The sequence below is a fragment of the Pteronotus mesoamericanus genome, unplaced genomic scaffold, assembly GCF_021234165.1.
Source record: "Pteronotus mesoamericanus isolate MK-2021 breed Mesoamerican mustached bat unplaced genomic scaffold, CSHL_Meso_final contig_130, whole genome shotgun sequence".
Lineage (NCBI taxonomy): Eukaryota > Metazoa > Chordata > Mammalia > Chiroptera > Mormoopidae > Pteronotus > Pteronotus mesoamericanus.
The window spans coordinates 6,265,735-6,292,019 of record NW_026555060.1 but is presented as its reverse complement, the minus strand read 5'-3'; the positions used below and the strand labels follow the sequence as shown (position 1 = coordinate 6,292,019).

General features: G+C 41.2%; 1 protein-coding gene across 1 annotated transcript in view; it reads right to left on the bottom strand.

Annotated features, from left to right (window-relative positions):
- The window catches only part of FRAS1 (Fraser extracellular matrix complex subunit 1), a 422,802-nt gene that overhangs the window by 243,583 nt on the left and 152,934 nt on the right, over positions 1–26,285 (bottom strand). The window contains exons 4-7 of the mRNA XM_054591913.1: positions 19,241–19,333; positions 11,954–12,113; positions 10,070–10,203; positions 3,448–3,531 (exon numbers count right to left, since the gene is read on the bottom strand). Coding sequence (XP_054447888.1) covers positions 3,448–3,531; positions 10,070–10,203; positions 11,954–12,113; positions 19,241–19,333 — 471 coding nt within the window. The remainder of the gene's footprint in view (positions 1–3,447; positions 3,532–10,069; positions 10,204–11,953; positions 12,114–19,240; positions 19,334–26,285) is intronic.

The following is a 26,285-nucleotide window of genomic DNA, read 5'->3' as shown; positions in this document are numbered from 1 at the left end:
CCTCAACTCCCTCAGGCAATCCCTCCACCATTGTTCATGTTCATGGGTCATGACTATAAGTTCTTTGGCTACTCCATTTCCTATACTGTACCTTACATCCCCCTGACTATTCTGTACCTACCTATTTGTATATCTTCATCTGTTTACCTCTTCACCTATTCTCCCAGACCCTGTTCCCATCTGGCAACCATCAAAATGATCTTCATATCCATAATTCTGTCTCTGTTCTTCTGTTTGCTTAGCTTTATAGATGTAATTGTTGACAGGTATGTATTTATTGACATTTTATTCTTCATAGTTTTGATCTTTTTCTTACATAAGTCCCTTTAACATTTCATATAATAATGCTTTAGTGATGATGAACAACTTTAGTTTTTTCTTATCTAGGAAGCTCTTTATCTGCCCTTTCTAAATGCTGTCTTTGCTGGGTAGAGCAATCTTGGCTGTAGGTGTCTGCTTTTCATGACTTTGAATATTTCCTGCCAGTCCCTTCTTGCCTGCAAAGTTTCTTTTGAGAAATCAGCTGACAGTCTTATGGGTATTTCCCTGTAGGTAACTAACTACTTTTCTGTTGCTGCTTTTATAATTTTCTCTTTATCTTTAACCTTTGCCATTTTAATAATGATGTGTCTTAGAGTGGGCTTCTTTGCCTTCATCTTGTCTGGGTCTCTCTGTGCTTTCTGCACTTGTATGTCTATTTCCTTCACCAAATAACAGGAGTTTTCTTTCATTATTTTTTCAAATAGATTTTCCCGTTTCTTGCTCTTCCTCTTCCAAATCATTGATTTGATTCTCAGCTTTATTCACTCTACTGTTGTTTCCATGTCAATTGTTCTTTATTTTAATGTATCCTTTGTTTCCAACTGGATCTTTTTTATGCTGCTGAGATCCTCACCAAGTTCCTTGAGCATCCTTATAACCAGTGTTTTGAGCTCTGCATCAGATAGATTGCTAATCTCCATTCTGTTTAGCTCTTTTTCTGGAGTTTTGATCTGTTCTTTCATTTGGGTCATGTTTCTTTGCCTCATTTTGGCAGCCTGCCTGTGTTTGTTTCTATGTATTATGTAGAACTGCTATGACTCCCTGTCTTGGTAGTGTGGTCTAATGTAATAGGTGTCCTATAGGGTCCAGTGGCACAGCCTCCTCTTTCCCCCAAGCTGAGTACTCTAGATGCACCCTTCCTGTGGGCTGGGTATACCCTCCTCTTATAGTTGAGCCTTGGTTGCTGTTGACAGGTCAATGGGAAGGATTTACCCAGGCCAGGCAGCTGCAAAGACTAGCTATGACCACTGACCACCAATCTCTGCCCTCCGTGGAGAATCAGCTATGCAGGGCAGGGTGGTGGTGCTCCAACATGGCCTGTATGTGTCCACTGGGTGTGCAGGTTCTGGGGTTTCCTGGGTGGTGCAGGCCAAGATCAGCCCCGACCTGTGTTTCGCCCAAGACCACCCTGCCTGAGCTATAAAGCAATCTGATAAGGCTGCTACTTGTGCTAGGCTTGGAGATTCACTGGAGAAGCTAAGCTGTGAATCTAGACTGGTTGCTGGTAGTGCTGGGCCTGGGGCCCCTCAATAAGAGATATGGGGCTGGGGGCTCACCGAAGCTGGCTGCTGCTTGTTTGAGAGGATTTAGGAAGTTGTGAAGCATGATCCAGGACTAGCCAATCATATGGAAAAGCATCTTGTGTAGGCCTGTAATTTGGGTAGAATGGAGTCTCAGGTAATCTTCAGGGTGAGGTAACAGTATTGGCCAGGTTGATGCAGTCTCATTCAGATATGCCACCAGCCTACTGGCTTTGTGGCTCTGTGGGTGGAGGGTTCAGAAAAGGGTCAATGGTCTCTGCCTGCCTTTCTGTCTGGGAAAAAGCTATTCCCCAGATTTTGCCTTGATGTCAGATACTTTAGTCTTTCCCTGTATGCCAGTGGTGCTTTTTAAGTCCATGTGTGGGTTCTTTAAGAGGAACTGCTTGGGATTCCAGAAGTTTCTCCCATCAACTCAATCCCTACTGGGTTTTGCAGTCAGAAGTTACAGGAACTTATCTTCCTGGCACTGGAACCCTGGGCTGGGGAGCCTGGTATGGGACTGGGAATCCTCACTCCTGAGATATCCCTCCTGAATTTTTATCCACCACAGGTAGATATGGGACTAGCCTGTTTCATGTCTCTGTCCCCTCTATCCTTCTGGATGGATGTGGTTTCTTTAATTCCATAGTTGTCAGACTTCCAATCAACCTGATTTCTGATGGTTCCCCATGATGGTTGTTCTATATTTTAGATGTAATTTTGAGGTGGTTGTGTGAGGAGGTAAGCTGTGTTTACCTATGCCATCACCTTGACCCTTTATTATAATTTTTAATTAAGCCACATTGAATGTACTCTTGAGAAATAGTATCATTTAGGTAGCAACAGACTCTAAGAAAAAAGTAAATGAATGTCCAAAGGAAACTGGATTAGTTTTCATTCCATTCTCATCATTCCATAGATGTGCTGAGGGTCTGCCATATGCCAGGCACCCAGGAGATGAATAGGAAGACCCTGCTTGTTGGCTAATCAATGGTCATTTTTTTAGTTCTTCTTCTTTGCCACATGACCCAATTCTCTCTGCCACATATTTATTTTGCTAGCTTCCCTTGCAGCTAGGGTATGGCATTGTCTCAATCCTAACCAAGGGGACCCAGGGGAAGTTTGTTAGAGGCAGAGGTTAAGGATGATTCTCCTCCACATGGAAGAAAATATCTCTCCCATCAGCCTTTAGCAATGGTTGTATGAAGATAAGCTGCCTGGAGCTGAGGAAGACATTGGCTGACAAGCAAGAGAAATAGTTGGGTTTATTTTTAACATTTTCTTTGATTTTGAATAATGTAATCTTCTTTTGGCTCTGCTGGGCATTCCTAAAACAGAATATTCCTTGACTTATTCTCTTTGTTGAACTGATTTTTATTTGTTGCCGATTATCTACTAAGCAGTTATCCAGTCTGCCTCAATAGTAATTTGAAGTTTGCAGGAATCACTACCGCGAGCTCCTCACCCCCATCCCCTCTCACCTGCCATCCCCATGCCCACCCCAGTATAAGGCAAGTGACATTATCTCTGGTTATCAATACATAAAATCCAACCAAAGGAAGGAGACTCTCCCAGAGCCTCCAACTGAAGTATAAACAGAGTAACCAACAATAGTCCTTTTTTCCCTTTCGAGATGTATGAAGAGTAAGCTCACCAATGTTCATAAACCAGGGGCTGCTTGCCAGCACATTCCTATATATTTCTAATCTCCTCCAGTTTAATTTTTTCATAAATGGGAATTTTTCCATGTAGAAGGGAAAAAAAGCAGTTTATGTGCTGAGTTACTAATCCTGGTAAAGAGTCAGATATCAGGGCAGGAGGTACAGTAGTTAGAAAACAGAGGGCAGATGTGTGAAAACACCTGCACGGGGTGCATCAAGGTTACCTTGTGTACTTGGCCAGCAGCAGAGCAGGAGTGGGAAGAGCACTGTGGGCAGCATTTTCCTGGAACTCGAACTACAGTTTCATCCTTCATACCCAGAAAAGGAACGATCCATCAAAAGAAAACATTAATAAAATACATAAAAGTAGAAAAATTTTATTCATAGCCAACTGAATCATGCATCCATAAACAACATGCTTCAAGCATCCATAAACAACAACTTCCCCTCCTTTAGTATCTGTTAGTAACCTGGTGCTTTGATAATAATTAGCTTGCCAAGGTCAGAGTGACTGTTAAGAAGTCTGCATATTTATTAAGTCCCATCATCTTCAAAGAACAAATAAAAGCCCAAATAATAGCCATAAGAATAATAATAGCACTTAGTGTTTGCCAGGCACTGTTTTAAGTGCTGTACAAGGACCCTATGAAGCAGATGCTCTTATTGCCACTTTACAGGCAAGAAAGGTAAAGACCAGAGAGTTTGTGTGACTCATGCAAGGTCACACAGCTGACCTGGTAATAGTAAGTGGTCAGTAGTAGAAACTCAGAGCACTATCCATACCAACACCTGAGAATATTTAAACCCCTGCTGAATTACCTCTAAATTCAAAGAGAAGGTATCCCTCATACACTACTTCACTATTCTTTTTATCTTTATGTGAATCCATACAGTCACATATATACATTAGGGAGATCCTTAACATGAAAAAAATATATAATCATACCTCTGGCTATCTGGCAATAAGCCAGTGCTTATTCACCTCTACCAGCCCCCCCTCAACCCCAGACTATCAGACCATTGGTCTCTGCTGCCCTAAGAATTTTCATAGCAACAGTCTCCTCCTTAATGCCACAAAAGTCAGCTTCTCACTTTGACTTACCACTACAGCCTACCCTAGAAGGGCAGCAAGATAAACAAATTAAGGCCAGGGGAAGGAGGGTAAGAACAAATGAAGTTTCATTGACTAAGAATTGGTAGATCTTATATAGAGAATACCTCTATAACAGTTCTCTTCCTTCTCTTATTAGAAGCAGAAAATGAGATTTTATTATCATGGTTGTTCCAGTATTCTGCAAGAAAATGGTCATTGTACTTGGGAGTTGGGGTGTCAAATAACCTTAATTTTTCTTAGAAAGTTCTGGTCATACTTCAGTAGTTCCTTAATCCCAATTATATATGATGAGTTAGATTAATGTGTTACTATCTAATAGGGTTTATTTCAAAAATCTGAACCACTGTATTTAAACTGACAACTGTTTTCTACACTTTAGATTACTTTATTTCTTTTGATTCTATATGCAAAATATTATGACCGTTGGTGTTTAATAGAAGATGTGAAAGTTGGGCATGAATTGAAATTACTGAGCATTTCTTGATCTCAGAACTCTTTAATGAAATTTCAGCAAGGAATAAAATAAGGTTTACGTGATATCACACTTTCAGTACTCTTATTAAAATAAACAAATGAAATTGTACAATGTTAAGTAAACAGGGGACAAATGTCATTATCACAAATCTTTTAAAAATTTTTATTTTTTTTAGAGCAAGGAAGGGAGGGAGAAAGAAAGGGAGAGGAACATCAATATGAGAGAGAAACAGCAATTGGTTGCCTCTCGTATGTGCCCCGACCTAAGACCAAACCCACAACCCAGCGTGTGCCCTGACCAGAAATCGAACTGGTAAACTTTCACTTTGTGTGACGAAGCCCAACCAAATGAGCCAAACTGGTCAGGGCGTGATCACATATCTTGAGAAGTAAGTTAATATCAATGCTACCTTAACCAACCCAGACTAATCCCAAGTACAGTAGCAAAGTCAATAAGAGAGTATGGGAAGGGAGGGATTACTGATACGGAGGTTGGTACAAGGAAAATCACACTTTCCAATTCTTATTGGAAATACCTAATTATATAATTTGTTGACAGAACAGAAGCTTTCTTCACAAATATAGACCAACAAGGACAGGAAGGAAAAGCATTTAAAGAAAAAATATCCCAGGATACGAGAGAACTATATGATTCAGAGGTGAGATCCCATTCGTGTTGATGCTTTATAAGCTAGACTGGAGGGGCAAATAAGAAGGTCAGTAGCCAGGTGGGTCAGAGAAACGGGAACAGCTTTTTAGCTTTTGTTTCTATCATACACCTGAATCTTGTCATTCTGGTCTACACAGATTTGCTCTTCCAATGTACAGTTTAATACAGGCGCCAGCAAATTATGGACTGAGGGCCAAATCTAGACCACCACCTGCTTTTGTAGGTTCAGTTTTATTGGAACACAATCGTATCCATTCATTTACATATTATCTACAGCTGGTTTTGTGATACAGTGGCAGAGCTGAGTAGTTGTTCCAGCTGTATGGCACACAGAGCTGAAAATTTTTACTATCTGGAAAAGTTTGCTAACTTTTCCTAGTCTAATATACTTCCCTCAGTTATCACAGGAGTCCAATAAAAATATATATATATGTATATGATTAATGGCATTACAACTTTGGTTTGAACTGCCATTTAGGATATACTTAATTATGGTTTCCTATATTCCTTAAATAAAAATATTTAAGATAAAAAAAGTTTATAGTGGAGTATGGCTAACAGCTCTTGATAAAAAATCTTCCTGCTATGACCTCTGAAAATATGGAAAGAGAGGAAACTCCCACCACCAAAAAGTGGAGCAGCCAAACTCCTGCCTCTGCCAAGGGGAAGCCCCATGGACCAGAGACATTCTGTGCCTTCCTTTGCTTTGTAAGCCTAAATAGAAATAAGAACCCTCACATCCTCCCAAATCTCTGCCTTCCTATACTGAACACAACATGGTTGTCATCTCTCCAGTGCATGGCTGCTGCTGTTTTAGGCGGTCAAGGTGCCTTGATATCTCTTTTTATACCTCTAGACAGAGCCCATAAATTTAAAAAAAGAGTAGGCATTATGTGTGTCAGGGGAGGCAGAGGGAGTGATAAAAAGTAGGGTTGAGGGCGAGGGATACCCCAAATGTAAAGCACACAGCTACTCAGAGAGATAGAAAGAACCTCTTGCAGCAGTTCAAACTGGAGACTATAGTTTTTATTTCATGTATTCAGTATGTAAGAAGGTTGAGGAGTGGGTTTAGGAAAAGATTTGATCTCAGTTCAATAGAGCTACACTACATGAAGCTTGCCAGACCCTCGGAACACAGTCCTTAGCATCTGCTGAAGGCTCCCAGAAGGGGAATTAGCCAGGGGCAGGCCTCTTATCCTTGCAGCTTCAAGCAGTGGTTATGGGTAGATTTCTCTTGATCAAGAATAAACAAACAGAAAGAAAGGAATTTGGGGGAAACTCTGAAGAACAAGTGAAAGAAGTAACATTCTGAAGATTCACAGGAACGGCAGATTTCTTAACACTACAGACTACAGGATCTAAAAGAAAAAATTTCAAAGCCATTTTGAAACTTGAGTAAGATATAAGAAAATGCAGTCTTTATTAAAATTGAAGCAGAAACCAATAAAGAAAGAATAAGCATTGGGATAAAAAAAAACAGATGAACCAATGACAGGAGAAATAAGGAAGAACCAAAAGAAAATTAATATGAAATCTTCACGTTAAAATCAGTACTGAAGGTAGTAAACACGAACGTAAGAGGCTCTCTCCATAATGCCAGGGAAAGACAAAAAGTGAAAAATGATGAGAGAGAACATGATTGATAACGAGGGGAAAGATAGGGAAGCAATCTAAGAATCAGAAGTGTTTCTGAAGAAATGAGAATAACTGGAACAAATATTAATCAAAGCTATAACTGAAGAAAACATTTCAAAAACTGGAATATAAGTTGAAAGGGCTTCACAATATTCCAGGCAAAATATGTGAAAAGATACCTCACCTAGAAATGTCTGGGGAAAATATTTGAATTACAAAGATAAAGAGACACTGTGCAAGAGTCCAACAGAGTGAAACTAGCTGAATGTAATGGAATAGAAAACAGACTTCCATGCACTAAATTTTAGAATTCAATGGAAAGAAGATTATAGGGCTGAAATAGAAAGAGAACATAATCATCCCAAATTTTAGACTTCCCCCCAAGTATCTTTCGTAAATACAGAAAACTAGAAAATGGTTCTCAAATACCTAGTGGCTCAGAAGACAAAATATCCAAAGGTGAAGTTCAACCTACTCAGATTAATCAACGCTGGGAATGGGAAAATTATAGTATTTAAAAAAAAAAAAGTGGTGGTAACATTATCAGGGACAACTCTCATCAGGCAGAAGAGGCCATTTTAATGAGCCTACAAAAATGTGGATGGGTTTACAGCTCTTTTCACAAGGCATCTGGACAGCAGCTGAGAGCAAGCAATTTCAGTATTTACATCCCTCGTTAAGAGAACTGCTCTTTATTTGAACATAAGAAATTTATCCTTTCATCAAGGATTATCACCAACTTCTAAAATGTGGTTCTAACTATGCAAGCAAACAAATGTATCCACATTTGCCTACCAAAAAATTGAAGTGGATTACAAAAAAATTCTATTGTGGTCTTTTGAATGATGGAAATATGGATGATCATTTTCTTTTCTGCTTTTCTGCCTCTTCCAAACTCTCCTTAATGAAAACAAATTCCTTTCATATTTTTTTAAAAAGCCCTTATATTAAAAATCAAGTTTTCCTAGAGCTCAAGACCTAGAAATACATTTCTTCTGATGAACATGTGTTTTTTAAAAAAATATTCAATGTGTTAATACATATAAAATACTCAGAATTATGCTCAATGGTGTTAGCAACTATTGTTATTGTGATTATTATTCTATATAAATGCTATGAATCCCATCATTTTGTGAGGCAGTACAGCATAATGGTTAAAATTGCAGGTCGGGTGTGGTCAGTTCAGGTGGGGATATAGAACTGCCTGAGCAAGAAGCACTGACACTTCCTGACTCTAGTACCTTGAGCAAGATACTTACTTCTCTGTACCTCAGTTTCATCTACTATAAAATGGGATGATAATAATAACACCTACTTCATAGGGCTGTTATCAGAATTATTAAAGCCCTTATAGTTAATGATTGGTACATAATAAATGCTCAAAATGCAGTGATGATAATTAGTAGTAGTGATAACGTTTCCATCAAAATCACTAATTCTACAGCACTTCTTTAATCATAAGAACATCCAATATTTAATACTGATATTAAAAAATAGTTCTAAATAATGTGACAGGTCTTTTTTTGAAAATTATGTCGTGACAAAAATATATCATTAATGATGCAAGTGATTAAAATCAACCTATTTCCAAGACTCCAGAATGCTTGCATATTAACTAGCTCTGAAGTACAGTACCAAATTCCATCTTTTTAAATAATGCAGACTATGTTTTGAAAGCTAACATTTAAACATAGAATTCATATTTACTGTTTCTAAAAATGGAAACTAGTACTTTAGATTATTCTAATATCTGACCCCCTAATATGCAGTCCACAATTAAGTTTTTAAAGATTCAAAGAAAAGGGTCACAATAGGTTGTTTCTTCCATCCCTTCCCCCACCTCCTTAATCATAACGGTGGGAAACTGCTTAATCACGGTTCATTCAAGAGGGCGCTAAGCCCTGCGGTGTGTAAATCAAAATACCACAACACTACCTACAGTGTCTCCGAATGTAAGACATTGTGCAACTCTACCAAAAAGCTCATTTGTAACCTTAGAGCCAGGACAAGACTTTGTGATGAACGGGGAGTGTGACAAGAGCAAGGCTGGTGCAGCTGGGTGATACAATCTAGTCTCTCAATTAGATACATTTTCCTTTTATTTGGCATTTAGCATTTCTTGTCTAATTGCATTTTGTCTGCCTTGAAAAATATTGCCCAATTGTCACAATATGCCATGTTATTGATTTTGGTTTATTTGACACAAAGCGCTGCTCTGTATCAACTGAATGTTGGCTTCCAGCTTTTTCTTAGATCAAAAATGAGCTATTTTTTTCACTGGAGGCAAACTCCTTCTGTGGTTATCTGTCAACTGCCAAGAAACCACTGTAGGAGTCTCTGGAAGAGTAAAAAAACTGTAAAATATCATGTATACTACATTTATTTGCAATTGATTTTCTTTTTAAAATTTGTGTGAAGAGCCTAATGTTTAGAAAATCAGATCAGCTTTATATGAACAATAAGCTCCCTCTATTTTAAACCAGTCCAGAGAAAATCCTTGGACAAGTTGAGTCATTATAAGAATTAAATAGTGTACACATGAATAATCATATCTAAAGACATGCATATGTATTCAAAAAGCACCGTACACCTCTGCATTGGCAAACAGTAACAAACCTGATCAATATTACTGAATTTTCCAGATGTCGGGCTTGACATTATTGAAACATCTGCAACTGGGGCAGGAAGCGTGTCTTTCTGAGGGCCCTCAAGGCTCAGTTTCCTATTGGTGATTAGCCTAAATGGCTGGTAATTAGGCCTAACTGCAGCTTCTCAGGGTAAAAGAAATGTCGCAGTGGTGGTCTCCAAAAGGAGGAGGGGAACAAAAGAGCCTTGGCTTCTTGTTCCTACATTTCCAAGGCCTGCCAGATAATCCCAGGAGGGATTCCAAGTCCCTGCACCGCAAAGTTAACAGGCTGAGAAGGAGCCACGCCGCCGAAGCCGTCTTCCTTACCTGCTTACAAAACAGAGGCTGACACTGAGCTGTGAAGCACTGGGCGACCCCATTTCTACACACGCATTTGGCGCACCGACTCAAGGGCCAGTCCTCCCCGTCCTGAAACACGCGGCCTTCGTAGGAACAGGGTTCTGGAAGGTCAGAGAAATAAAAATTACCGGGGGTCGGGGGGTTGGACTTGCTGATCCCAGGCTGACTGCAGAGGTCTGTGGTCGCGGCCCAGGGCAAAGAAGCGGGGGCGTTCTTAGGAGTTAATGCTTTGCTGCCATTGTAACGAGTTCTTAACAATTCTCCCCTTTTGTAAGTGACCGGCAATGAGACAATGTACCTGTACTGGGGCTGCCAGGCTTCAGCCAGGTGCGTGGTCCCACCTCCACGCCCCACCCCGCCCCGTTTCCTTGCCGTTCTGGGATGGGTTTTCAGCCTCCTGTTCTCAAGCCCATGCCCAGTGAATGCTGCCACCCTCCACTTCAGCTGGGACGTGGGTGTGGTGCCAGGGGAGTGCGTGGACCTAAGCACCGAGTGGCATGCAGGGGTGGGGGGCGCAGGGGAGCGGTCCAGGGAGCCCATGGAGATCTCTGCCCACCCAGCAAGTATCCCCATTCCTGAGGGAATATAATATTAAATATCAAATTCAAAACAGGACAGGTTGAGAAAAACCACAGAAGGAAAAAGAACACATCCCCCTGCCCCCTGGCTTATTGCACAAGGGGTCCTGCATGTGTGCATTTTGCACAGCCCTGGCGGGTTGTAGAGTTGGCCCTGGCTGATGCTACAGTCTCTCCAGGAAAAATGCTTCCAATGTCTCTTTCTCACAGAGGGCCAGCGAGGAACCTCCTAAAACATAAGGAAGGACCCCACAAACTCAGACAGCCCACTCCCCACTCCCCACTCCACCCCTAAACCCTGTTGTTCAAGTATTTTTATTTGCTGGGTTATTTGACCTCAGGCAGCTGTCAGTTCTTTCCTGGTGAGTGACACCCGCAATGCGTGAGGCCAGCATTCCACTTCCAGCATTTCCTAACATACTTTTTAACCCCTGGAATGGTTGTCCAAGGTAAGAGATTGCCAATAAAGGAATACCTGTGGATCCAAAAGAAACTGGGGCTCTTTTTAAAGGTAAAAGGCAAAAAGAGAGTGTAGCTTCCAGATACCATTAGGTAAAAGAATAATTTTAGCTATTATATGCCAGGAGAGAACACAATGCAGCAATGACAATAATTCATATTTATTGTGAAGTATATACTACTACTTAGTTATAAAAATGGAAGGGGGTGCATATGTGTAAATGTAATAAAAGGGCACTTAGACCAAGAGTGAATTCCAAGGAGAGGGCCTGGGAGCGGGCCCCTGGCTTGCTGAACCATGCCTTGGTTTGTAGGCAGGCGTAATCTCCACAGTGAAGATGTGGTCAAGACCAATGAAACACCTGCTTCCTGCTCTGTGTGTCTTGGAGAAAGTGTTATGTCTTCTCAAAGACCAGCTGGCAGAGTAAGTGCCAGTGATACCACATGCAGAAGTGATTTGTTTGTTCTTCTCTCTGCCAAGAGGCAGGAGGTGGCCTTGTGGAATCACATCAAAGGATCTTGTCCCTCCTGCCTGCCTGCTCAGGAGCTATGAATGCAGAGGGATGCACTGGCCAATGCAAAACAGATAAATCAGAGTCTTGCAGAATCCCAAGTTTGGAATGGAGCTTAAAGATTTCTTCCAACCTCACTCTCTGCAACATCCCTTCATGCCAAGTGCAAGGCTAAATCTTGTTCCAATGAGAAATGTGGTTGGGGATCTTTGAACCACATTGAACATGAAAGAAAAGAGCTGGGATATCACCAGGCGAACCTCAGAGCCAAAGAGGGTCTCTTTCTACAAGCTTGTACTCACTCCCAGTGCCCACGCAGATGGGGCAGCAGCTTCCTTCGGGGATGAATTCCAGCTCCTGGTGTCCACACAACAGGGGTGGGCATGGTTGGGGGGCACATCGGACTTCCCCCTGAGCGCAGGAGCACACGCTACACTGGGAAGACGCCCACTCGGTCCCATGCTGGGTGTTAGGGAAAAGAAAAAAAAAAGAAGGTTATTGTCAGAAAATAGGCTTTCATCTGGCCAAACACAAACCAACCTTCTTAAATGATGGATGGAGCTCAGGGAAGATGGAAGAAGGCTCTAGGCCTGCAGGACTAAAACCAGGGTTTGCAATGTTCCAAGTCTAAAAACTGACTTTTATTTTTTTATTACCCTAAGATTAAGATTTGAAAATTTCAGAAAAGCACCAAAAGAAAATAAAATTACTCTGATCCTATCATTTAAAAAATCTTGTAAAGCCCAGAGTGAAATGCGCACACATACACATACATCTACCTATTTTTATTATGGTCTTATTATTTTCAATAGTTCTCACTCTGGTTCCTTTTTTTTCTTTCTTTTTGTCCTCCCTCCCTCTTTCTTTCTCTTTCTTCCTTTTTTCTTTCTTCCTTTCTTTCTTTCTTCACCTCAATTAGTTGCCCCATTTATTCATATTCTTTCTCTCCCTCCACCCAGCAGCCCTCCCTCCCTCCCTCCCCATCCACTCCTTCCTCCGTTCCAACTATCTCTCGGTCCTGGGGAAAGTGGGACAGCCAGCCGGAGGCACCTGCTCCACCCAGTTCTCACACAAACTGCAGATCCAACCCATTCATTTCCTGGGAGACTGCCCATCTATACCAGGAGAATGTTCCTAATCCATTTTAAACTGGGATACAAGGCTCCCAAAGCTAACGTTGTATCATTGGTCTAACAGAGCTTTGTTTTGAGTTATTGTATGATTTACTGAGGACCAAAAGTATCTAAATGAGCCACTCTCATATGTGATGCAGAGTAAGAGGAGGTGAACCTTAAATGTAAAAAGCTACAAATGTGTTGACTGCTTAGGGAAGCAGCTGTCAAAATATGTTCTCAGTGGCAGAATGGAAAAGTGGTGGCCTTTTACAAGATATAGGGAAAAATTAGCTTAATGAATAAAGTTTTCCTCCTGTACAACATTTTGTTAAATATTGGTACCTTTTCTCTTTGCCTCTGTTAAATGTAGGATATGATGATATCTGATTCAGTACAAATCACTACAGACTTCTATTGAAAACATCACACATTACAGGTCTGATCACCTAATATAATCACCTAATATAATCTGGGGATTACAATCGTGTCACTGAGAAGCACAGAAAATAAAGTCCTCTTGCTTCTCCACAAGCCAGCATTCAGAATGATTAATTATTCATCTCCCTCAAATACAAAAGAACTCTGTCTTACCTAAACAAGTCAGTAACTCTATTCTGCAAGTTGCTGCCTGATTGCAAGCACTCCAAATCCGTCATTTTGGAATTACTAATAACCAGTGTTACTGTGGTAGCAGCGATAATAATAGGCAGTCACAGCCCTTTAATTATTTGGGAACCAAGCCCTCACCTTACTGTCATAAAGATGACTTTCCTCTAGGTGGACTTACTGGGAGCACAAGGAGGCAGTGATTCAAGTAATGTGCTGAGTCAGATGAACCAAGGACTCTCTTGGATGCCTGCTCATTCTTGGATCCCACCTCGGCCCTGCCTGCCTTGCAGACTATGGGTTAGTGACTTACTCTTTCTAAATCGCGGCTTTGAGGTAGCTTATTAAAGAGCCAGCAAGGGAAGGTGGCAGGTAGATGGGGCTCAATTCTCTCCCCAATTTCTACTTCAGGAGTTCATGGTCTTCCTCCCCTTTTCCACACCTATGTGCCAACTGTGATTTAGGAATGGACATGCACTCCCAAGTCCTCTCCCATTGACTTTTACTTCTGCAATAATTAAATACAAACATTTCAAATTTAGCAGAGCATATCATGGGCAAGCCGACAACTTGCCAATAGGAGGCAGCTGACCTTTACACTTGGAAAGGCCTAAGCAAAAAGCAAAGGAAGAAATTATAAGAGAAAAAGTGGTAGGTTCCGATAAGTTAAAATTTTAAAAGTCTGTCAAAAATACACTATAAGCAAAAATAAAAGGCAAGTGACAAACTGATTTAAAGATTTCAAATTATATTAACTAGAATGAAACTTGGACATGTAAACACAGTGACAAGCAATAAAAATCTCAATGGAAAAAATGGCAGTAAGCTTATAGAATATTCAACTTTCTAAATTGAGAAGAAATATTAATTAAAATAAAAAATAGATATTATTATTTAAAAGTAGGTATGGGAAGAGTTAAAATGCACAGCAGTTAGTGTCGGTGAAGGCGCCAGGGAGACTCTCCTACACAGAGCCTTCCTCACTACAGTCCCTAAACTAACTCAGCCGGGGGGCCTGCACTCTCTGTGATATCCCAGCCGGGTTTATCATTAGACACAGACAACTTCAAATTGATTTAATAACTACCATAGATGTCACAGCTTCAATACTCAAAATCTTTTGATGCTTTGACCTACTAACTTGATTTTTAAGAAGTTATATGAAGAAAATTGTCGATGATACACAAAAAAGTTTAAATACAAGAAATTCCATTTCACTGTTCTTGATAGCAAAATTAGAAACATTTCAGTGAAAACTGGAAGCTACCCAAATGCCTAATAATAGGAAATCATGTTCTCCAAGAGTATGCTAGGGAACTATTTACAACATACTATATTTAAAAAGCAAGTTATAAACTACATAGACAATATAATTCCAACTATGTAAAAACATATGTCTCTATCCATCTATCTGTGTATCTGCCCCTGTCCACTGCCACCCCTCCCCAAGAATCTGAAAGATCAGTAAGAGTGGTTTTTAGAGTTTGGGGATTACTAGTAGATTTTTTCCCCCTGCTTTTGTATATTTCCCTATTTTCCAAATTTTCATCAATAAACATATTTTTAATTTTGTCATCAGAGAGCAAATTACTGTTTAAAATATCTGATAAATCATTTATATATCTTAAATAAAGTAAAATTTGAATATATAAAACAGCTTGAAGTGAACATCTTTATCATATTACAAATTAGGAGATTGCTTCTAAACATCTAGACATTTCACTTCATTAAAACAAGAGCTTGTTTTCTTTTTACTACTCAGAATCACTAACTGTCATTTCTTAAACATTTGCAATCACATCACCTTTCAGACAGAGACCACAAAATTAATTATAAGAACAATCTGTCAATCACCAAAATAATTTCATCTGTAAAATGAGAGGGCTGTGTTAGCTAATCTCTTCAGCAGCTTCAAACTCTCTAATGATGTAAATTTATTATCTTACCCAAGAGACATAAAATTAATCAGAGGATTCTCCCTTCACGATAAGCAGGAGAATTATGGGAATAACAGAACATTCAGCAGGAAGATGGCACCGCTTGATGTCAAAGCCACAGGATAAGCACCAGATGGTGACTGACCCAAAGTGCGGAGCAAAGGAATCGCTCCCCCCTCTAACTCAGGGAAAAGTCACATAAATCCCCTCCTTTTCATCTCTCCTTCCTATCTTTAAGACAGTGACACTTCTCTCACCAAAGGAAAACTAGAGATCAAGGGGTTCAGAAGATGCTAATATATTCTGTATAAAGTGTCAGTGCTCTATATACATATTGACAAAAGCCTGACTTTTTAAAAACACTGTAGCAGCAAAGAGAGCTTTGTAAAATCAAGGCATAATAGCTACACAATGCAACACTCCCACAAGACCCAGGTTTAGATGTGCCATCAGAACCTCATTAATACTTTCAGAAAATATGGGCTTTTGAGACTGGGCGAAAAGTGCATTCTGCAGACAACTCTTAAATATATTCTCCTGCACAGCCACTAACGAGTTGGTTTGGCTGTTGACATAAGTCCAAAGGAAAGATAAGATCATAAAGTATTTGCCTGGCTTAGTGACAGAACAACAAAATAATTTTTCTTCATATAATTTGTTCCTGGGATGAAGTTATAGAGGTAGAATACTAAATATCAGGGAATGTTCCGTGCATATTATAATTACACCCTCTAGGTTGAGGGGACAAGGCTGCAGAATTCAATATTCATTTCTTTCCCCACGCACACAAATTAGTTCTCCTTTTAGCCTCATAGACAAGCAAAGCGAGCAGACCTCTCCCTCCACGTTCCCCTATTCAATTAGATGCGGGCACCAGGGTGTTACTACCTGCCACTTCCTTTTTTTAGTGAATCTTCAGGCATTACCTTCTCAGACATGACATTATCTGGTGCTGGTATTAAATTAGTGCAGAGGAAAAGAAAGGGGATTAATGGTCCTTTCCCCTCCCTTTCACAAGCTAATTTGTGGGGAGAAGAGCAGAGGAAAGCATTCAATACTCTTTAGGAAAACATATTTCAGGCTTGTCTCCGTGTCTGGTTGGCGAGACTGGGCAGAGGTCCAAATGTTCATTTGAGAGGATAGCTTTGGGGACATCATGGATGAAACAGTCCCCCAAATGCCGGCTGTGATAAGCCCACGATAAACTGTCAAATAACCTGTAGTCAACCGAAAGCCTCCAGCATTCTCCTTTCTCCAGGGAAAATGTTGGGCTTGCCCTGAACTTGCTGGGATGCCCGTTGTGTAAGATGTTGCCGGCCCCGCAGGAAAGGCAATCCTGCTGGGAAGCTCAGCTGCTTCCTTAGGGCGTGGTTGCCTCCTGCTGCCCCAAGCCCTCCCGTCCTCCACTTCCTTTGTTTCAACCCTCTCCTCTGGGCACATTCTGACGGCTGCCCCTTCTGCCACACTCTCTCTATCCTAAAGCCTCTTCTAAATCTCTCTCAGGGGAAAGCTGTCACTTCAGATCGGTTCCAAAGTTCCTGTTTTATACCTACAGGGAGAGAGTCTCCATCACCTGCCCTATGGGATGCAAGCCAGAGGCGAGAGGGGATTACTGTGCTCTGGAAATGGCGCCCCAAGCAAGCTGGAAGGGCAGAACAGAATTTTTTTTTAAGGGGCTCCAAGATTCAGGAAGAAAGCCTGTGATACAAGTGACAGATGAGACACAGAGCAAACACAGATAAGCATTTAACCCATTCAAGAAAATAATTAATATTAAGGATTTGGCGAGAATCTAGATGAAGAAATGAAAAAGAGAGTTATGGAAGAACAGGAAGAGTAGGCACATGAGCATTTTAACTTTATTAAGACTAAAATGAGAAGATGTTTATCTTGACTTAAAAATAAATCATTTTTCTATCTCTATTTGAAGAACTAGACCACTATAGATTTTTTTCTTTGAAATTGTAGTCCCTTAAACTCAGGTCTTTTCTTGGTTACATCAAGTACCAGAAATATAATTATAACGTTTTCTGAGGGAGTGTATTTTGGAAGTTGCATATGGGAAAACGATGCATGGATATGTCCTTACCCAGTTTAGAGCTGTGCACGTGATGCATTACAGCAGAAAGGGTGGAGTGCAGGGGAGGCGGGCAGAAGGGAGGCTTCCTGAACTATCCCAGAAGAAGGAGGCCAATTTCTAACTGACCCGTCGGCCGATCTGTGGTCCTAGAACTGCCCAACCCCACAGGCACTTGCTCAATGACTAATATGCCTGTGGGACAAGTACATGAATAAGTCGGAAAAAGGGGATCTATGCTTATTTTGTGTCCTGTAGTCGCCGATGTTTCTGAGCACCTTACTCTGGAAAAAGTTCAATGCTAAGCCCAGGTTAGGTGGGAAGCAAGGAAGATCACTCTTAAAATAGAGAAAATGTCAGTGTTCTCAGGCCTGTTAAATCCAGATAGAAAGATTGCACATGTGCACAAATGATAAGCGGCCCATGCAAAGGTTTATTAATCTCTGATTTTCTCCAGATCCTCATCTTATGTTGATCCTATGTGCTCCTTCACTTGAATGATCCAGCTTGCTGTTTTTGACCTTGAACCACACATCTATTCCAATCAGCATGAACCGGCATTACTTCCATCACCAATCTGCCCTGCCGCACCTTCCGTTTCATGGGGGATCCTCTTCTGCCTTTAAAGCTTACATCACCCAACATAACACAGACTGAATTGAAAAGCACAGGGTGATACGTGGTATGAAAACATTCCCAACATAGATCCTGCTGGGGTGCCTTTCAGCAACACATTGTGCAGAAGTGAAAGAGTGGCTTCCTCAGGTAATTAGGAGACAGTGGCTCAAGTGAGATGATCCTGCCCCACGGGGAAAGTGCATTGTATTCACTGAGTTTTAGGTACACACACTGAATAGCTGCTGAGAGTGGATATTATCAAATCCTGCTAACCTATGCTCTCCCCTGAATGGACAGAGACACTAACTTGGAGCACGTTTGGAATCAGGTGGAAGCTGAGGATTAAAGCAGAGCCACTTTCCATCAAAGTCAACCTCACCTGCTGCTTCCAGGTAACATCTAGGTATTTTGCATAAAGGCAAACTGTATCCATTCTATTTTCATAACTTCTATTACAAACCTTGCAGTAGCACTTTGCAGTCTGTATTTAATATCTCAAGATTAATCCTAAAGGATGTGAAATGAGAAAGTATAAAGAACTTTAGGATCAGTTTCTCATACTGTGAGTCTAAATGGGGAGAGCTGAGCATTTTGACTCTTTGGCCATGCCTGCGGACATTTCTGGTCATGGCGGGGGCGGGGGGCGGGGGGCGGGTGTGCTACAAGCATCTAGTGGGAAGAGGCCAGGGATGTTGCTGAATTTCTTACAATACATAGGACAGCCCCCACAACAAACCTTAAAATGTCAACAGTCCTCAAGTTCAGAAACTCTAAGGGCTCTTTCCCTTAGCAGGCCGGAGTCACAAGACCAGGGTTCTAGGCCAGGTTATACCACTTAGCAATATGACATTGGGCACAGGAATAATAACATCTGTTCTACTCACCCACTCAGGGCTTTTTGTTACTATCAAATAAAAAAATTGTATGAGGTCTACAAAGACGAGTCGGCACTTTTATTATTTAGCATCACAGCTTCTTCAACATCAACATTCTCAGACTACCCGTTATACAGACACAAATTCAATCTTCAAATATTTACATAGAGCCTACGGAATAAATAGGATGGATTTAATCTTATTCAAGAAACCCAAATGCCCATGGAAAGTCAAATGAGCTTCCAGTCCTCCACAGCCCAAAGGAAAAACAACCTCTCTTGTGAATACAAGGTTAACATTCAGCTTTCTCTTGTCAATGACCTACAGACAGAGAATCAACCACGGGTCAGAAAACACTTACCGCACGGATTTTCTCTTCATGATGGCAAGATCCTTGAGTTGTCGACACACACTCAGGGCAGCACTGGTTGGCAGCTATTTGAAGCACTTCTCCCTGAGCATTTAAAACAGCTCAGTGTAAAACAGCGGCCATGAACACCATCACAGTGGTTCATCCCATCCCAAGCCATCTCAGGTCCACTAAATCTCATGAGTTCCCACAGGCGACAATAGACAGGATAAACCACATAAACTAACAAAAAGGATTCTCTCAGTCAAGAGGAATTTCTCTTAAAGATAAAATGAATCCCCTTATGGAAGTAAATTCTTTGAAAATTGTCGATATTTTTTCACATGTAATGAAGAATTTTATTCACTAGAAACACTTCATCTGAGTGTCACAAAAGAAAAACAGTGGGGGTGAGAGAAGCAACTATATCTTGACTCGGGTAGGGGTGAGGGGTGGCCACAGAGCTGGCAGGTTTTCCAGACCTCGTTACAGAGGCCAGAAGCAGTCAGCAGTGGGAGCTGTGGTTCTGATGTTCCCCTTGACCTGGGACACAGAGCAGCAAGGCACAGGCTAAAGGACAAAGCTGGGAGAGGAAAACAGCATTGTTGGGGTATCACGGGTACTATGGGGAGCTGGGTAGAATTCATGGGCTCCAGCAAAAATCTATATTGTTTTTCCAGGCTTCTATAATTGCAACTGTGTTTCCTACAAGACATGATACCATCAAAGGAATCCACTTCCATGTGATACCCCAGAATGTATGGGGAAGTTGTCACATTAACTAACCATCCATTTGCCACCGTGAAGAATCCATTTATCTAAGAGTTATTAAAACTATGAAGCAAAGAGCTTATGTTTGTCTTTGGGGCCAGTGACTCTCCTATAGGTCCTCTGATTTGTCTTATTCCTCCGCCCTGTGTGTGTGTGTGTGTGTGTGTGTGTGTGTGTGTTTTCCTCAGGTCTCGAGACACGGCAGAACAGGTAATGAGTGATTTTGGTCAAAAATGGTAAGAAATCATGTATTAGCCAGGAAATTATAACTTGTTCACAGAATAGATGTCTACAGAGGATTCAGCTGCTGGAATGAAAAGAGTGTGTGTGTGTGTGTGTGTGTGTGTGTGTGTGTGTGTGTTAATGTTTCCTTGTTATTTTAGGATGCATCTACTTAAAAAATTGTGCCTACAAGAGAATTGTAATTTTATATAACTACATTCACAAGAGTGGGTGAGAAATGGAAGTAAGATTTTACAACTGTTAATCCATAAAACAGATAAATACACCAGTAACGATAAGCACCAAATTCTTCCTACTTGCTTTATAAAGGATAAACATAAGATATGAGATCTTATAAAATTCTACATACTACACAATGTTAATGACTTTTCAGCAAAGTGGCCTCTGAATCCCAAGAGAAAACTACACTTGTATAATTTCCACTAAGACAGTAAAATGTAGACACTACATTTGCTTAATTTGCGCTAAGAATTTCACACAACTAGGAAATGAGATAAACCAAGGGTTGCTTATATTCTAACGTGGAAACAGGGAGCAGGGAAGAAAGGCAGGTAGAATGGGAGATTTCAAGGGATATTATATGCCCCCAAATTAGTCTTCTTTTTATCCTTTTTATTGAATTTATTGGGGTGATACTGGTTAACAAAATTATACAGGTTTTGGGTTCACAATTCTACAACACATCATCTGTACACTGTATTGTCTGTTTACCAGCCCAAGTCAAGTCTTTGCTCATCACCATTTTTCCCCCCATTTCCCCCTATACCTCTCACCACTCCCTCCCCTGGCAATCACGACACTGTTGTTCATGTCCATGAGTTTTTTCTTTTTTGCTCAGTCCCTCCTCACTCCCCGACCCAGCACCCGCCAACAGCTGTCAACCTGCTCTCTACTTATGAATCTGTTTCTATTTTGCTTGTTAGCTCATTTTGTTCATTAGATTCCATATATGACAGCTTTCTTTGTTTCACATAAAAACTTATTTTCAGATTTGGCCCTCAAAGCTCATTTCATAAATATAATATCCCATATTTATGTGGCAGTAGAGGGGTCTCCATTGTGAGTTGAACTTCTGATTGAACATGAAAGGTGATTTGGAACTACAGAAAAGCAAAAAATTCTGCATGTGGGTGCTTAGAGAAGGAGAGACAAGGAATTCTTGCTACCTAACCTTGTAACCTTGCATAGCCCTGTGGGCTGTGGTCTAAATGGAACACATAAGCCATTGCCCCTGCAGGGCCTGCATTGGAGAACATTGGGAAGTAGCCATATGAGCAAGAGACATTAATGAAGATTACTAGGGGAGCTGGGCAAGATCACTTGCCTAAGATCTAGAAGAACCAACTAACAATAATTATTATGATCATTTGATAATTATGGCTAATACTTATTGAGTACTTAGAATAGCAGGTACTCTTCTAAGTGCATACACACACGTATGCTTATATATGTAAAAGTAGGTTTATTGTTGTCAGTATGGAAAAATATATAATACAAGGGGTAAACTATATTTTGTGTACTGACAACTGTAATCCTACTTTTGCCCACCCCTGTCCAGAAGGTACTGAGCCATGCGATATGAAAAATAGAGACATTTATTGAAGAAGATACAAGATCCAAGAAACATTGTACATAGGACAATAATGTCTCAATCTCCTTCAAAGTAGACACCTTGGAACCTCACACAGTCCTCCCAGTCACTATCAGCTGCCCTATCGTATTTACCTGAATCTCACTGATGGTTTGAAATATCTTCCCTTTCAAAGGTCATTTTAGTTTTGGGGAAAGCCAGAAGTCACAGGGCACCAAATCTGGGCTGCAGTGGTGCTGAGTCACCTGCATGATATTTCACCAAAAAACTGCATGAGATGTGATGCGTGAGTAGGTGTGTTGTTGGGACGAAGCTGCCAATCACCAGTTGTCCACAGCTGCGACTTTCTAATCATCCAAATAGTTTCCATGGAGGAATGTTCAAGCTTAACGCAAAATTGGATGCAGATTCATTGCCCGACTTGCTCAGTCCTTTTGAATGTGATGGCCACACAGTACACATGCTCACTCAATGGTGTCTACTGTCCCCACTGATGGTGAACTCATCATCGTTCACACATGCGCGTTCCACTCCACTCTCCTTGGCTGCCAGGTTATATCGATGTTGTGCAAATTGTTCTCATATTAACAATGGTTGGACTTCTTCCGGGCAGTCCTGATTTATATGGTTATATATGTGTGTGTGTGTGTGTGTTTATATGTATATATATGTAACTTAACTCTCACAACAACTTGATTCAGTTAATACTATTATCTGCACTGAGGTTTGCAGCTGAAATCCCACCCCATATACTAACACAGTGTCCCTTTGCATGACATTGTCCTCCATACCTACACATTTTCCAGAGATCCTTATGAGAGGACTGGATGAAATAGTCAAGGTTCTAAATGCCTTTGTCTCTGCCTCTCTCTCTCTCTCTCCCTATCTAGCTAGCTATTCTATATGAATATAGGCTATGAATATAGAATCTATTATATAGGTTATGGAATGAATAGGAAGATACATTCATATACACATATATAACATAAATCTATCAAAATTGCCATTGATACCAGGTTATTTCCAGTCCATCCATGAGCAAAAAATTAGCACATGATAAGAACCCATTAATAATAATAATTTAGGGTACAACGGGGATTCATTACCTTGTGCCATGAGCTAATGCAAATATACCACAGCGGATTTGAATAACAATGCATGCTGCTGAGAAACACAAGGGAAAACTTAAAAGCAACATGGTAGAGTAGAAATCACATTGAGCCATCATTTAGCCAGGGACCAAGGCCCTATCATGACTATGCCACTTAATAGCTCTGTGTCTTTGAGCAAGTGACTAAACCACTAAAAGCCTGCTTCTTTGTCTACAAAATAAGAAAGTCTAAGTGAACTCTAAAGGCCTCCTGTATTTTTAGCATTCTATGATCTACTTTATTACTTAAAATAAAGAACTCAAATGCTCTGCAACACACTTGTATGATCTTAGAGTTAAAGTTTCTTATGGCTCAGTCATCTGGTCCAACCCCAACATTATTATTACAGATAAGGAACCTCCTTAGACTTCATACTCTCCAATTATGACATCCACCAATTTTCTGATCATTCCTTCATAGTCACTCACTAAATACTCGGCACCTGGGTCTCAGTTCTTTGCTGCCCTATTTCTAGAATTAATTCTGGACAACTTCAATGTCCATGGAAGTGAGTAGTTTAATATTCTATCTTTGTGCATTCTTCATCACCTCAATTCAAATACTCTTCACCTCTGTTTCACTTGAGTTCCCTGTGGTCATGGTCAATCTTAGGTTCTGTCCACACTCTCAATTATTCTGTACCAGAAACTTTCAACTCTCTGAATCTGAGCCTCTTAGCTTTTAGCTCTCTCTCACCCTCACTCCCACCCATCTCACATTCTTCAAATACCTTTGAGCACTTGTTTTCCTTGTAGTCATTCAGCCCCCAGCTGACCTAGTTTTCCTATTTGCTATCCTCAATGGCCAACCATTTCTGCACCTCTATTCTTTTTTTAACAAAATTGTATTTTCTTATTTTTAGAGAGAGGGGAGGGAAGGGAGAAAGAGAGGAAGAGAAACATCAACATGTGAGAGAAACACCAATTTGCTGTGTCTTGCATGTCCCCAACTGGGGACTTGCCCAGCAACCCAGGCATGTGCCCTGACAGGGAACTGAATCGGCAGCCTCTCATTTTGCAAGCCAGTGTTCAATCCACTGATCTACACCAGCCAGGGAGCACCTCTATTCCTTTTCTCCATTTATGTGGCAGAATCCCAATCCTGGATCTATTTCACAATTTGCCTTATTCCTTCTCATACCTGGTTGGTAAGCATGATTGAAAATATCATTCTACCATGATTTTCTTTGTACCCGCTACAGGTTCATGGTCCCCTGCCCCTGTACGTCCTCAATACCAATCACAAATGTTTTACCTTGACCTCAGTTGGTCCTTTTCTCCCCTCAGTGACAGGTAACATTCACTACTCTCCTCCAGCTCCCAACAAAACCTCAAAGTCTTCATAAAGTAGACCCATTCAGTATGAACTCCCTCAGTATCCTGTCCCTCTTCATACCCACAAGTTAAACTCTATCTATGTGCATCCATGGCTCTTTCTTTCCACTTTTAGAGAATGAGCTTGTCCTCCTAACCCCATATTCTGGATCCCACACACTCTGTTCTTCTCCAAATCTACTTTTAGTAATTCATTCTTCCTCTCCTCCTAACCCATTCCCCATATCTTCAACTTCTCTCTTTCTTCGAGGTCATTCCCTTTTCTTTCCTGAGGTGATGATGTCTCTCTCATGCTAATATCTGTTGGGAACCGTCCTGTCTGGTTTCAGGAACTGCAGCCTTGCCGACAGGTGAGAGGGCCCCAAGGCTAGAGCTAAGCAAGGAGGCTTTTGGAAAATAGGCCACTGAGGAGCCAAAACCTGCCCCCTGTGCCCCTGCCTCCTTTACATCACCCTGCTTGGCCCCAAAGGATGTCTGGCTAGTCAATGACAGATAAGACCCCTTGATGGCAGGGGCAACCTAAGACAGGCACAGTCGCATAGGGGCCATCAGGGAAGGACTCGGGGAACATGAAGAAAGGGCAAAAGACTCTCACCCCTCAGCTTTGATATGGCCAGAGTCCTCATTCTATCTGAAATAAGTCTCCTTATCTCTTGGCGGCTCTGCTCCACCAACCTGGCTCAGGCTTAAAACAATACTGGAAGCAGCCCTAAATTGGATCAGGTGGTTCCTGGGGGAAATCGGGCCTAGAAGTAAATTACTTCTAGCATGCTTTGTTTTTCCCTCAAAAGCTGTGATGGCTGGCTCATGCTGGGAAGAAAATTTACATCACTCACAGACCCTGACCCTAAACCATTTGGCACTTTTATGTTTATGTTCTTATGTATACTCGTCTCATCTTGGACCCATGTAAATCGGTGTGTTCATGCCATTTGTTTTCTTCAAAACATCATCTATTCTCTGTAAACATTAACATACTGATGTAATGAGATCACCTGTACATTCTTACTACCTAGCCCCCATTGATAACCTTTTCAATAAGAGCCATTGGACACAGGGGCATGGGGCCTTCTCCACTAGAGGGAATCGCTACCCCTCTTCTCCTGGCAGACTGAGAAAAGTGTATGGGACATCTTATTTTTATTTTCCCATCCATGATGACCCGGAGCAGTTCTACAGGACTGGAGCCTGCCTCCACCTCAGCTGGGACCCAAACAGGGATCTTCAGGGCCTGGATCCACCTCAATATCAAAAACAAAAACAAAAACCCTCTCCCTTCCTTTGTTTGGTCATTCTACAAGTATTGACTGAGCATTGTCTGTGTGCCATACACTCTGCAATTTGATGGGTTGCAGTAGTGAAGAAGACAAAGTTCCTGTCCTGAAGAAGCTAAGAGTCTGGAGGACGAAGCAGAAAAACAGGCATTGGCAGTCTGGTCAAGGGCTGCAATAAGGGTACGGACAAAGTGCCATGACACATACAGGAGGTTCACCGGTTGGGGATGGGAAGTTCATAGAAATTTCAGGAGTAGTGGTGTCTGCCAAATGTCCCTTTTCTCTTCTTCCACTCTCAGGGAAGCTCCCTGAAAGTGCAGCCTTTGTTTGTCTTCCTTTCCCCACTTTTCATCCACTCCTAAAAACCTCTGTGATACAGCTTCCACTCCTGTCACTCTGTTATCCTCAATGCCCAGCTTCAGTGGGGTCCCCAGTGGCCCATGTGCCATCAAATCCAGCCATCAAATATTAAGTCCTCCCCCACTTATTGGCTCACCTATGATGAACACTGTTGCTACAGACTCCTCCTGGAAACTCCCTACTCTCCTGGCTACCATAATATTATTCTCTTCTCTGATCATTTTGTACCTCCTACCTCTTGATCATGTCTTTCTATTCTTCCTAGGTTCCCTCTCTTATGTTTACTTCCCCTTAAATAACTGTATCCCCCCAAATCCATCTGTGGCCTTGTAC